Source organism: Nesoenas mayeri, assembly GCF_963082525.1.
Source record: "Nesoenas mayeri genome assembly, chromosome: 14".
NCBI classification, from domain to species: domain Eukaryota; kingdom Metazoa; phylum Chordata; class Aves; order Columbiformes; family Columbidae; genus Nesoenas; species Nesoenas mayeri.
The window spans coordinates 17,525,916-17,538,680 of record NC_137556.1 but is presented as its reverse complement, the minus strand read 5'-3'; the positions used below and the strand labels follow the sequence as shown (position 1 = coordinate 17,538,680).

The 12,765-nt window shown below is 55.6% G+C and overlaps 1 protein-coding gene across 1 annotated transcript; it reads right to left on the bottom strand.

The window, feature by feature from the left end:
• Nucleotides 1-404: 404 nt before the first annotated feature.
• LOC308045838 (uncharacterized protein) lies at nucleotides 405-12,120 on the bottom strand (the record flags this gene model as incomplete). The annotated part of the gene is made up of 3 exons (XM_080353347.1): nucleotides 8,933-12,120; nucleotides 1,186-3,659; nucleotides 405-416 (listed from the first exon to the last, which is right to left on the bottom strand). Exons 1-3 carry the CDS (start codon nucleotides 11,655-11,657, stop codon nucleotides 405-407), a joined length of 5,211 nt encoding a protein of 1,736 aa, XP_080209473.1. The 5' UTR covers nucleotides 11,658-12,120.
• Between the last annotated feature and the right edge of the window lie 645 nt (nucleotides 12,121-12,765).

The window sequence follows — 12,765 nt, the reverse complement described above, 5'->3', positions numbered from 1 at the left end:
GCTGTTGACCCATCCTGTTTGGCAAAGCTTCAGCTATCTCGGATGGCAATGTGGCAGACCTGGAAAAAATACTATTTCCATAGGTGATGTCAGACAGCTGCATTTAGAGCAACAGGGACTGATTTCATACCCTGAGAGAAAAACCCAAATCTTCATGTGCACAGCACCATAACAGATTATATCAACTGTGTAGGATAATATTATTTTGCTTTTATTGGAGAAAGGTAGTTCATTTTTGTGGTGTTTTGTTTTCTTTTGTTTTGCTTGTTTGTTTGCTCATTTGTTTTTTATTTTCAGAAAATAAGATTTCCAGGATTTTTGAAACAATACAGCTTTTGATACAAACACCAAACCAACATCAAAACAGTACAGCATATTTCATGCTACTTCTCTGATGAGGAATATCAATCCATAACCTAGGGAATAGGCAAAGCAGGATAAGAACAACAACAACAAAAAAGCTGTTTCTAACACGTACCTCGGCCCGAACACTTTATGCTACCGAGTAACAAAATACTTAGAAAAGAACAGAGAAAATGTCTGCCACATCTTCCCTACATACTCGATGACTGGTTGGAAAAACACAGGGAGAGAAAACTTGGTAGTCTTAACTGTCACCTCACATCGCACCTCTTGCAGAAGACAGTCTAAGAGGAGGAGGACAGAGTTTTCCACAATGCTGATACCAGCACTATCCACACTCATCAAAGGTAGTAAGAAATAAATAGTGCCTGGAGAACAGTTACCACTTCAGCCTGCATGAATAGAACTCCTTCAGCAAGCTCAGGGTCAACAAGAGCCTTCGAGAGCCCATGTCATGGCACCTCTCAACACAATTCGCACTGGTGTCATTCCACGCAGAACACTAAATTTCGCCTAGAGAAACAGAACTGCTGTTGGGTGAGGCAATATCTTCCTTCAGTTCTCTCACAAGCAAGAGCTGGAGGGCTCCGCCAAGAAGGCCAAGGCTGATGCAAAGGTCCGTTCACATCCTGAATCCCTCGCCAAGCAGCCACTACCCGCGGGCCCCGGGGGCTCAGCCCGGATCCCTTCACCATCCGCCCAGGGAACGAGAGAGAATGGACACAGTGGGGAGAAGAGACAGAAGGAACTGAAGAGAAAGGGACAGAAGGGAGAAGAGGTGTCGAGGAAAGGGCGAGAAGCAAGACAGTGGGGGACACTGACCGTGTCCGGGAGAGCGGGCGGCTCCGGCTGCGTCTCCTTCGCCGCGGGGCCGGGTGGCGGCGGGAAGTTGGAGCTGAAAACCATCAGGTCGCTCTTGCCCGCACCGTCCGTCACGCACAGGCTCCGGCTCTGGCGCTGCGAGTACGACCAGCTCCCCACTTCGCTGGCGCACACCAGCGTCGCCGGCCCGGGCCCCGACAGCACGCCCGCCCGCGGCGCCCACCGTGACGCCCCGTACAGCACCACCGCCAGCAGGAACAGGCTCGACACCGCGCAGATGGCCACCACCAGCCACACGTTCGTCGTCGCCGCCGCTCCTGTCGCTGCCGCACCGCCCTCCGCCGGACGCAGCCCCGCACGAAGCACCGCCCCTGATGACGACGACGAGCCCGCGGCCGCCAGCGCCGCCTCGGCGCCCTCCACCAGCGACACGCTCAGCGTGGCCGTGGCCGAGCGCGCCGGCTCCCCGTGGTCCCGCACCACGATCACCAGCCTCTGCCGCGGGCCGTCCGCCTCCTCCAGCGCCCGCGCCGTGCTCACCTCGCCGCTGTACAGCCCCACGCGGAACGGGCCCTTCCCCCGCGGCTCCCACAGCTCGTAGCGCAGCCACGCGTTGTAGCCCGAGTCCGCGTCCACCGCGCGGATCTTCGCCACCACCTGCCCCGCCGGCGACCCCCACGCCGCCCACGCCCACAGCGCCCCCGAGTCCGGCCCCGACACCGCCTCGCCCGACATCCCGGGCCCCGGCCCGCCGCTTCCAGACGCCAGCAGCGCGGGCGCGTTGTCGTTCTCGTCCACCACGAACAGCTGCACCGTGGCGTTGCCGCACAGCGGCGGCTCCCCCGCGTCCACCGCCCGCACCTCGAACTGCAGCACCTGCACCTCCTCGTAGTCCAACGGCTGCAGCGCCCACAGACGCCCGCTCTCCGCGTCCACCGACACGTAGCTCGACGCCGGACGCCACCCCCCGCCCGCCGACGCGACACCGCCCACGCCGCCCTCCCACACCGAGTACCGCACGCGCCCGTTGGCCGCCTCGTCCGGGTCCCGCGCCCACAGACGCGCCAGCTCCGCGCCCGCCGCGTTGTTCTCCCGCACCAGCACCGTGTACACGGCCTGCGCGAACGCCGGCGCGTTGTCGTTCACGTCCGACACCGACACCCACAGCCCGCGACGCCCGCGCAGCGACGGCGACCCGCCGTCCTCCGCCCGCACCTCCACCTCGTACTCCGACACCCGCTCCCGGTCCAGCGCCTCCCGCAGCACCAGCGAGTACGACCCCGCGAACGTCGACACCAGACCGAACGGCGCCGCCGGCCACACCGCGCAGCGCACACGACCGTTCGCTCCCGAGTCCCGGTCCGACACGCTCAGCAGCGCCACCACCGTCCCCACCGACGCGTCCTCCGGCACCGGCACCGACAACGACGTCACCCACACCTCCGGCGCGTTGTCGTTCACGTCCAGCACCTCCACCAACACCTTGCAGTGACCCGACAAAGGGGGCATCCCCTTATCTTTTGCCTTAATTTGTAGGTCGTAGAAAACAACTGTTTCGAAGTCAAGGGCGCCCGTCAGCCTGATATCTCCGCTTTTTGCATCGATGCTAAATATATCTGAGATCGAGGGAGGAACAATAGTATCAATTTCGTAAATCACTTCTCCATATGTTCCCAAGTCCGGATCCGTGGCATTCACCCGAAACAGCACTGTACCCTCTAAGGCGTCTTCGAGCAGATGTACGCTGTATACCGACTGGTTGAACTGAGGCGCGTTATCATTTATATCCAGCACCGATATCACCAGCTCCATGCTGCCTGTCATAGACGGCCGGCCCCCGTCACTCGCCGTCAGCACCAAACGGTGCACAGGCAGCGTCTCGCGGTCTAGAGGTTTCGTGAGCACCAAAAAAAGGGATTTACTCCGCGAATTACTGTTTTCTTCCTCTACAGTGAAATACTCGCTGGGGCTCAGTGTATAGGAGAGCTGCGCGTTGGCTCCGATATCTGCATCGGACGCGCTCTCCAGCGGGAACCGAGACCCCGGCAGCGTCGTGAATTCCGCGATGCTGAGGTTTTTCCGGGCTGCGGGGAAGAGCGGGGCGTTGTCGTTGATGTCCGTGACCTCCAGCTCCACGTGGAACACGCGCAGCGGCCGCTCCACCAGCACCTCCAGGCGCAGGGCGCACGGCGCGCTCTTCCCGCACAGCTCCTCCCGGTCCAGCCGCGAGCTCACCACCAGCGCCCCGCTCGCCCCGCTCACCTCCACGCTCGCCCGCCGGCCCTGCGACACCAGCCGCAGCCGCCGCGCCTCCGCCTCGCCCGCCTCCAGGCCCAGGTCCTGCGCCAGACGCCCCACCACCGTCCCGGCCTTGGCTTCCTCCGGCACCGAGTACCGCACCTGCCCGCCGACCAGCGCCCAGGCCACCTGCAGCACCAGCACACGCACCACGGGCCACCACCACACGCCCATCGCTGCCATCGCCGCCGCCGCCACCCGCCCGGGCCCCGCACGGCTCCCCGCCGCCGCCCGGACGCACCAGCTCTCCTGCCCGCCCCGCGCCGCCTCCCCGCGCTCACAGCCGGGCTCTCCGCCGCACCGGGGCGGAGCCGCCGAGACGCTCGGCCGCCGTTTCTGAGCCTGCAGCGACACCGTGTGCTGCTCCGCCGCCGCACACGCTCCACCGTCGCCTCCGCGCTGCTCAGCTCCTCTCTCGGGTCTCTCTTGCCTTCTCCTCTTTCTTTTTCTGATTTCTTCCCACTTTCATATCTTTCTTCCTTGCCTTTTAACTGCTTGTTCGCATAGGTTGGTTTCTTTCCATCTTCATTTCCCTCATCCTTATTCTGTCTTACTGTTTTCTACTTTTAAATATTGTATTTTTACTCGTTTTCCTTCTTCTCGTCCTGCTTTCTTTTCTCTGATTTTCTTTTCTTCCCTTCCTTCTTATTTTCTTTCTTTCCATACCCTTCTCTAGTCTATTCTTCCTTTTCTCTCTTTCCATCCTTGTCTCCACCCTTACCACCTCTCGCAGCTCATCCATCCCCGCTGACGCCACGGCGGAGACCGCCAAAAGACGGAGCCATCAGCGCGGGAAGCGGTACTCTAACCGAGGCGGGGGCAGATAGGGACCAGTTCTGTTCGGCATCTAGAGGTAATGTTGTTGCGTTCTAATAATATTCTTTATAGGTTCTTCCTTTTTTTTAATCCTCGTTTTCATGCTCTTTCCTTAGTTAGTTTCTTGCCTCATGTCGTCCTTCCTCGTTTGCTTCTTTCTTTTTCCTCCTTTTTTTTTCTTTTTTCTCTCCCTCACCACTTTTCCATATACAGTGAAAGCATCGCTGCATGGTAGTAAACTCATTTGTCTTTTCTTCCTTCCTTCCTTCCTTCCTTCCTTCCTTCCTTCCTTCCTTCCTCTTATTTCTTTCTCTTCTTTCTCTTCTTTATCTCTATTGTTTGATTTGTACTGTTTGCCTTTATTTCTATCGTTCCTTGTCTTCACTGTTACCTTACTCCTTCTTATCACTTTCCTGCCCTTCCCTTCTCTTCTTCTTCCTTTACCAGTATGTTTCCTACATGATTTTATCACACTCGACATGGAACATGGAGATGCCCTCAGGCAAGAGGTCTTTCCTCTTCCTCACGACTTTTCATCAAGACTTACACACTGTCCCTAAGTACCGAGCCTGTCGACGTCCTCAAGTCCATTAACCATGCAGAGATAACATCGGTGCATGCTGCTATTCTCCTCTATCATCCCTTCCTTCTCCTTTCTTTCTCACATCCTTCCTTTTTCCTGGCATAGATTCTTTCCTTTCCTGCTTCCTTTCCCATTATTTCCTTCTTCCTTTTCATCTCTTTCTTTCTCTTTCGACCTCTTTTCCTTTTCCTTTTTTTTTTCTCTCTCTTCATTTTCTCTTCCTTCGTTCCTCTTTCCTCCTTATATTCTTTCTCATCCGTTTTCTTTCTGGGTCCAGCCTGCCACATCCATGCCTACTCTTTGCTTCTGCTCCTGTTATTGTCTCCTCTTTTATTTTTCACGTTGACTAAAATAATTGCCACATGGGCCATGCGGCATGCAAATGGCAAGAATTCTCATTCGCCTTCCATTCCACCATCCATGCCTCCAGAAAGAAACAACCTTCCTGCTTTCATCCAGTCTATGCAAGACACAGACTGTGCCTTCACCTCAGCCGCCTTCCGCTCTGGAAGAAGACCACACTCTTCTGCCTCCAGTCCACTCAAGGACCCAGCATGTAACCGAGGAAGGCAATCATGCGCTAAAGAAACATCTCTGCTACATCAGAATAGAATGCACCACCCTCAGAAACACAAGACCAAGTCCCAGATACTTGGACACCAATACAAACTGGCTCCAATGAGTCCAAACAATGCAGGGGAGTCTCTCATTTATTAACTCAAACTCATCACAACCCAGCATAATCCTGCACTAAGGCTTTAAACACACATAACAACCACAGCTCTCAAGCTCTCTTCATGTACCTCAATGAAGAGTTGTTCTTCTGTCCTCGTTTTCCACATGGATGCTGAAATCAAGCTCTTGCTTTCCCTTTCAGGCAGGCATGCAATGCAGGAACAACACACCAAGAACCTCAGTATCCAGAAGCAGAACTCCCCACTGAATACCTCTCCTTCATCAGCATGACCTACCTATCACACCTGTCACACAGCCAAACAAACACCACCCAGGTGTCTACGGAACTTCAACAGAAAAACTCACTTGTTCTGCAAAAGCCTCAAAATCACTGGACAGTGCGCAGTGCTCCCTTCTACACTTCTGTCACAGGGGAAGCAGAAGGGAGACCTGAAAGCTAAGGATATTCCCTCAACATCAACCTCAGTTCAGGAGAGTGGAAAAGCCATCCCCTACACTGATGCCAGTTGGTCCAAAACTCTGCAACCAGACAGCTCTGAAAATTCTGAGATCTGCATCTCACCCACTGTTCCAAACACAATGCAAATGTGAGACAAGAAAAACCATAAGGGTGGGAGATTTTGCTGAGAGAAGAAAACTAAAAGAACCCATTCCATGCATATCGAAGTGCAAGGTTTGCCAACATCTTCAATATGGAGAACACTTCTTCCCTTGCCTAGCAAGGGGAGATGAGAAGAGACGTGAATGAGGAGGGCTTTAGAGAAGTCAAAGTGATCCACATTTCAAAAACCTTCTGTTTGATCAATAGCATACCATGTTCAGGGGAAAATTATTAAAGTAAGCCTATGGCAGATGTCCTCACATCACACAGGAATACTATGGAAGACAAAAGGGTGCGAGGCTTTGCAGAACTTCTGGAGGTCCTGAGCAGTGCATGGGAAAGCACCACTGTGTGCTGGGTATCTTCTCAAGATCTTCTACTGGCATCCCCTATCCTACACCATAGAAAATAATTCCATCTAAGCAAACATTATCCAGGGCTTCTGCAGTGATACAGACTGTGTTCTACCCAGCACCTCCATTTCACTCAGGCAACACCCTTCCCCACTCACTGTCACTCTCCCAGTGATACATGCCCAGACCCTGCTTGGTGCCATTCAGAGCATCACTGTCACAATACCCAGACCTTGCTCCAACACAAGAACACGTCCCAACCCTAATCCCCACTCAGAGCATGACCTTGGCCTTTGGACATCCTCACCTTCACTCATGATCAGCACAAAGAACATACAGATGGATGCAAAGATATTCACTGGCAGACTCTTCCCAGGCGCCTGAGCTTCACCCTGAGAATATTTTGTGTCTTCTCAGCAATCTCAGATGGAAACACCATAGCACTGCACGTTAGAGTTCTTCTTACAGATTCTGTGAGTAGAGTTGTGACAGCTCAAATCCCAGTCTGCACAGATTTTATTATTTAAAAAGAACACTCCAAATGTCAAGCCACAAGAGCATACACAGTATCAACTGAGTGGGAAAATGTATACCACAGAGAACCAGAGCTGGGCTGCTTTGCAGGGCTTGGCAGGTACATGCACATATCAGAACAAGCCATGTGTAACAGGACACAGAATTTCTACTGAGGCCAACTGTACAAGTGCACAAGTAGGGAAAGTCAGGAGCACAAAGATCACACCCACCTCCTCATATCCCCTTAAAAATCCTGCTTGAGGAGAAATGAACCATCATGGCAAGATAAATGCCTGTGGAATCTCCTGTACATGCCCACCATTGTGCAAGGACAGCAGACTGAACCACTACCCTACCACAATGCCTTTCCCAAAACTAGATGGAAAAGGTCTGTCAGACAGTATTCAGCAGTCTGCATCTCATCCTCTTAGTAACACATTGGCTATGGCAAGCAGCCAGCAGCACAAGGGACTGTCTCTGGTGGGAGATATTCATAGCTTCAAAGAAGATCGAGAGCATTTCAATAGCACATACTATCTCATGATTAGGAGAGCTTCCAACACCACATCCATAGAGTCTGGGAGTGTATCTTGGGCAAGAAGACCTTGTGCCAAACCTCCCTCATGCTTTCCTGTAGATATTCTCTGTTCACCACTCTGGAACTTGTGCTCTTAAGACAAGCAGATTATCTCCTATTCTTCTCGTCGTATGACATGGCCTATTGTCTTCCCAAGGATTTCCAGTTACTTTAAACAATCTTCCCACTGCTCAAGGTCACAATTCACATCAGGACATGACCAGGCCCTACTCAGTGCCTCTGCCACGTTCACCCTTGTGACATGGCAAAGTTTCATTTCCCAGCTCACTCTGGCTTTTGTAGAGCCTTCCCATCAATGACAGCATCATAAAAAACATACAGACATTATCATATACACTGTGTCAGCAGATGCTCTGGAGCTGACCCTTCATATTGGGAAATGCCTTTACCTCAGACAGGACTGTTTTAGACCTGGGACCGATACTCTTTCTAAAGGTGATATTGGGACAGCTCTAATGGCAATGAACTTTTAATTCATAATGTGAGAGAACAACTAAAATGTTGATGATCACAATATTAAAACAAATAATATCTACTGTGTGGGAGAATTTGGTTGAGTGGTTTCTTTGTCGCCGAAATGAGAAATTCCAGAGATTTATTAGAGTACCACTGCTCTGCAAATACTCAAAAACATCAAAAAAGGACAGCATCCATCACAACGACTGTCCAGCCAGGAACATAAAGCTCAGAAGCAGAGCAGGGAACAGTGGCAGAAAAACAAAAAAGAAGGAAAAGCAAAGGCCACTTTCTAACTCCCACCTTGGGTTCCATTCCTCTATCTCAGTATTTTTTGCTTCTACATATGTAAATAACATAGTGGCAAAAAGAAACCAATAAAAGTGCCTATTGCCTGTCTTGTCAACAAGACTAATAAAACTGGAAATAGTGCCTGGAGAACTGTGACCACCGTAGCCTGCATGACTTGCACTCCTTCAGCAAGCTCGGGTGTAAATGTTACACACCAGCAAGGAAGAGCGTCTAGACAGCAGTCGGCGTGGCACCTCACCGAATTCCGCAGCGATATTATTCCACAGGAGAATAATTCACAACCAAAATAGCAATGTGTAGCCAAGAAATACAACTGCTCCTGGCTGAGGCAACACCTTTCTTTAGCTGCCCACACAGAAAGAGCCGAGGGTCTCTACCAAGGACGCCAAGGCTGATGCAAAGATCCCGTTAACAACCCTAAGCACCTGCCAAGTACCCACTACCCGCAGGCCTCGGGGGCTCAGCCGGGCTCCCACCACCGTCTGCCCAGGGAGAGGGTGAAAAGGGACACGGGATACAGAAGGAACAAGAGGGAAAGGAGGGAGAGGCAAGACAGCGGGCGACACTGACCGTGTCCAGGAGAGCGGGGGGCTCCGGCTGCGTCTCCTTCGCCGCGGGGCCGGGCGGCGGCGGGAAGTTGGGGCTGAAAACCATCAGGTCGCTCTTGCCCGCGCCGTCCGCCACGCACAGGCTCCGGCTCTGGCGCTGCGAGTACGACCAGCTCCCCACTTCGCTGGCGCACACCAGCGTCGCCGGCCCGGGCCCCGACAGCACGCCCGCTCGCGGCGCCCAGCGCGACGCCCCGTACAGCACCACCGCCAGCAGGAACAGGCTCGACACCGCGCAGATGGCCACCACCAGCCACACGTTCGTCGTCGCCGCCGCTCCTGTCGCTGCCGCGCTGCCCTCCGCCGGACGCAGCCCCGCCCCTGATGACGATGACGAGCCCGCGGCTGCCAGCGCCGCCTCGGCGCCCTCCACCAGCGACACGCTCAGCGTGGCCGTGGCCGAGCGCGCCGGCTCCCCGTGGTCCCGCACCACGATCACCAGCCTCTGCCGCGGGCCGTCCGCCTCCTCCAGCGCCCGCGCCGTGCTCACCTCGCCGCTGTACAGCCCCACGCGGAACGGGCCCTTCCCCCGCGGCTCCCACAGCTCGTAGCGCAGCCACGCGTTGTAGCCCGGGTCCGCGTCCACCGCGCGGATCTTCGCCACCACCTGCCCCGCCGGCGACCCCCACGCCGCCCACACCCACAGCACCCCCGAGTCCGGCCCCGACGCCGCCGCGCTCGACGCCCCAGGTCCCGGCCCGCCGCTTCCAGCCGGCAGCAGCGCCGGCGCGTTGTCGTTCTCGTCCACCACGAACAGCTGCACCGTGGCGTTGCCGCACAGCGGCGGCTCCCCCGCGTCCACCGCCCGCACCTCGAACTGCAGCACCTGCACCTCCTCGTAGTCCAACGGCTGCAGCGCCCACAGACGCCCGCTCTCCGCGTCCACCGACACGTAGCTCGACGCCGGACGCCACCCCCCGCCCGCCGACGCGACACCGCCCACGCCGCCCTCCCACACCGAGTACCGCACGCGCCCGTTGGCCGCCTCGTCCGGGTCCCGCGCCCACAGACGCGCCAGCTCCGCGCCCGCCGCGTTGTTCTCCCGCGCCAGCACCGTGTACACGGCCTGCGCGAACGCCGGCGTGTTGTCGTTCACGTCCGACACCGGCACCCGCAGCCCGCGACGGCCGCGCAGCGACGGCGACCCGCCGTCCTCCGCCCGCACCTCCACCTCGTACTCCGACACCCGTTCCCGGTCCAGCGCCTCCCGCAGCACCAGCGAGTACGACCCCGCGAACGTCGACACCAGACCGAACGGCGCCGCTGGCCACACCGCGCAGCGCACACGACCGTTCGCCCCCGAGTCCCGGTCCGACACGCTCAGCAGCGCCACCACCGTCCCCACCGACGCGTCCTCCGGCACCGGCACCGACAGCGACGTCACCCACACCTCCGGCGCGTTGTCGTTCACGTCCAGCACTTCCACCAACACCTTGCAGTGGCCCGACAGCGGGAGCGTCCCCTTATCTGTCGCCTTAAGTTGTAAGTCGTAGAAAGCGACCGTTTCGAAATCCAGGGCGCCCGTTAGTCTGATCTCCCCGCTTTTTGCATCAATGCTGAATATATCTGAGGCAGAAGAGGGAACAACCGTATCAATTTCGTAAGTAATTTCTCTATTTAGTCCTTCGTCCAGATCTGTTGCGTTTACCTGGGCCACCAGTTTCCCTTTTAAGGTGTCTTCGGGTAAAACCACATTGTACACGGTCTGGTTGAACTGGGGCGCGTTGTCGTTCGCGTCCAGCACCGAGATCACCAGCTCCATTGTGCCCGTCAGAGACGGCCGGCCCCCGTCACTCGCCGTCAGCACTAACCGGTGCACAGGCAGCGTCTCGCGGTCCAGCGCTTTCGTGAGCACCAAAAACAATGATTTACTACGTGAGTTAGTGTTTTCTTCCTCCACTTTGAAATGTTCGCTGGAACTGAGTGTATAGGAGAGCTGCGCGTTGGCTCCGATATCTGCATCGGATGCACCCTCCAGAGGAAACCGAGACCCCGGCACTGACAATTCCGCGATGCTGAGGTTTTTCCGGGCTGCGGGGAAGAGCGGGGCGTTGTCGTTGATGTCGGTGACCTCCAGCTCCACGTGGAACACGCGCAGCGGCCGCTCCACCAGCACCTCCAGGCGCAGGGCGCACGGCGCGCTCTTCCCGCACAGCTCCTCCCGGTCCAGCCGCGAGCTCACCACCAGCGCCCCGCTCGCCCCGCTCACCTCCACGCTCGCCCGCCGGCCTTGCGACACCAGCCGCAGCCGCCGCGCCTCCGCCTCGCTCGCCTCCAGGCCCAGGTCCTGCGCCAGACGCCCCACCACCGTCCCGGCCTTGGCTTCCTCCGGCACCGAGTACCGCACCTGCCCGCCGACCAGCGCCCAGGCCACCTGCAGCACCAGCACACGCACCACGGGCCACCACCACACGCCCATCGCTGCCATCGCCGCCGCCGCCACCCGCCCGGGCCCCGCACGGCTCCCCGCCGCCGCCCGGACGCACCGGCTCTCCTGCCCGCCCCGCGCCGCCCCCCCGCGCTCACAGCCGGGCTCTCCGCCGCACCGGGGCGGAGCCGCCGAGACGCTCGGCAGCCGTTTCTGAGCCTGCAGCGACACCGTGTGCTGCTCCGCCGCCGCACACGCTCCCATCATTGCCTCCGCGCTGCTCAGCTCCTCTGACAGTTCTCCATTCTCTTCTCCTCTTTCTTTTTCTTGTTTATTCCTTTCTTTCTTCCTTGCTTCCTCTCTCGTTTTTTGAACAGATATCTTTCTTTCCCTCTTCCTTTATTTCTTCTTTATTCTTTATTCTTTTCTCTTTCTTACGTTTTCATCTTCTTTTTCTAGTTTGTTTTCTTTCACTCTCTGCTTTTGGTTTGTTTTTTTTTTTCCTTTCTTCCTTCTTCTTATCCTTTTCTCCCTGCCGATCCAATTTCCATACTCCCCTTTCAATTCTTCTATTATTCTCTCGTCTTTAACCCACCCGTAGGTTGCCAGTCACCTCCCACGCCGTGGCGAAGCCATCAAAAACGTAGGCCTGAGTGCTAATTACGGGACATCAGCCCTAATTACGGCACATCAGCGCCTTAGCGCGGTCCTCTAACCAAGACTGAGGCTTTCAGAGGAGTTCAGTTCAGCAAGTGGAGACTGTCAAGCAACTGTCAGTTCAGCAACTGGCGATAACATAGCTGCACTCTGGTAAGCTCCTTTTTGATTTCTTCCTTTCTTTCTCCTCGTTGTCATCTTCCTTCCTTTCTTACTTTGTCTTATGTCGTCCTTCCTTGGGTTTTTTTCCTCTTCTTTCTCTCCCTCACCACCTTTCTCTATAGAGTGATAGCATCGCTGCATGCTGCTAAACTCCATTAACCACGGAGAGACAAGGTCAGTGCATGCTAGTAATCTCCTCTATCATCCCTTCCTTCCTCCCTTCCTCGCTCTTTCCTTCCATAGATTTCTCCCTTTAGAGCTTCCCTTCTCATTCTTCCCTTCTTCCTTATCTTCTCTTCCCTCCTCTTTCGACCTCTCTTTCTTGTCTCTTTCTTCCATTCTGTTCTTTCTCTTCCATATTCTTCCGTGGTCTGGCATGTCATATCTTTGGCTCCTGTTCTTTTCTGCTTCCATCCGTGTTTCTTCTTTTTCGCATTTACCAAAAGATCTTCCACACCACTACACCACACCTACCATAAAGCATGGAAATACCGTTTGGCAGAAGCTCTCCTTCCCCTTCTCTTATGCTTTCCATACCTCTGGACGGGGAACAAAC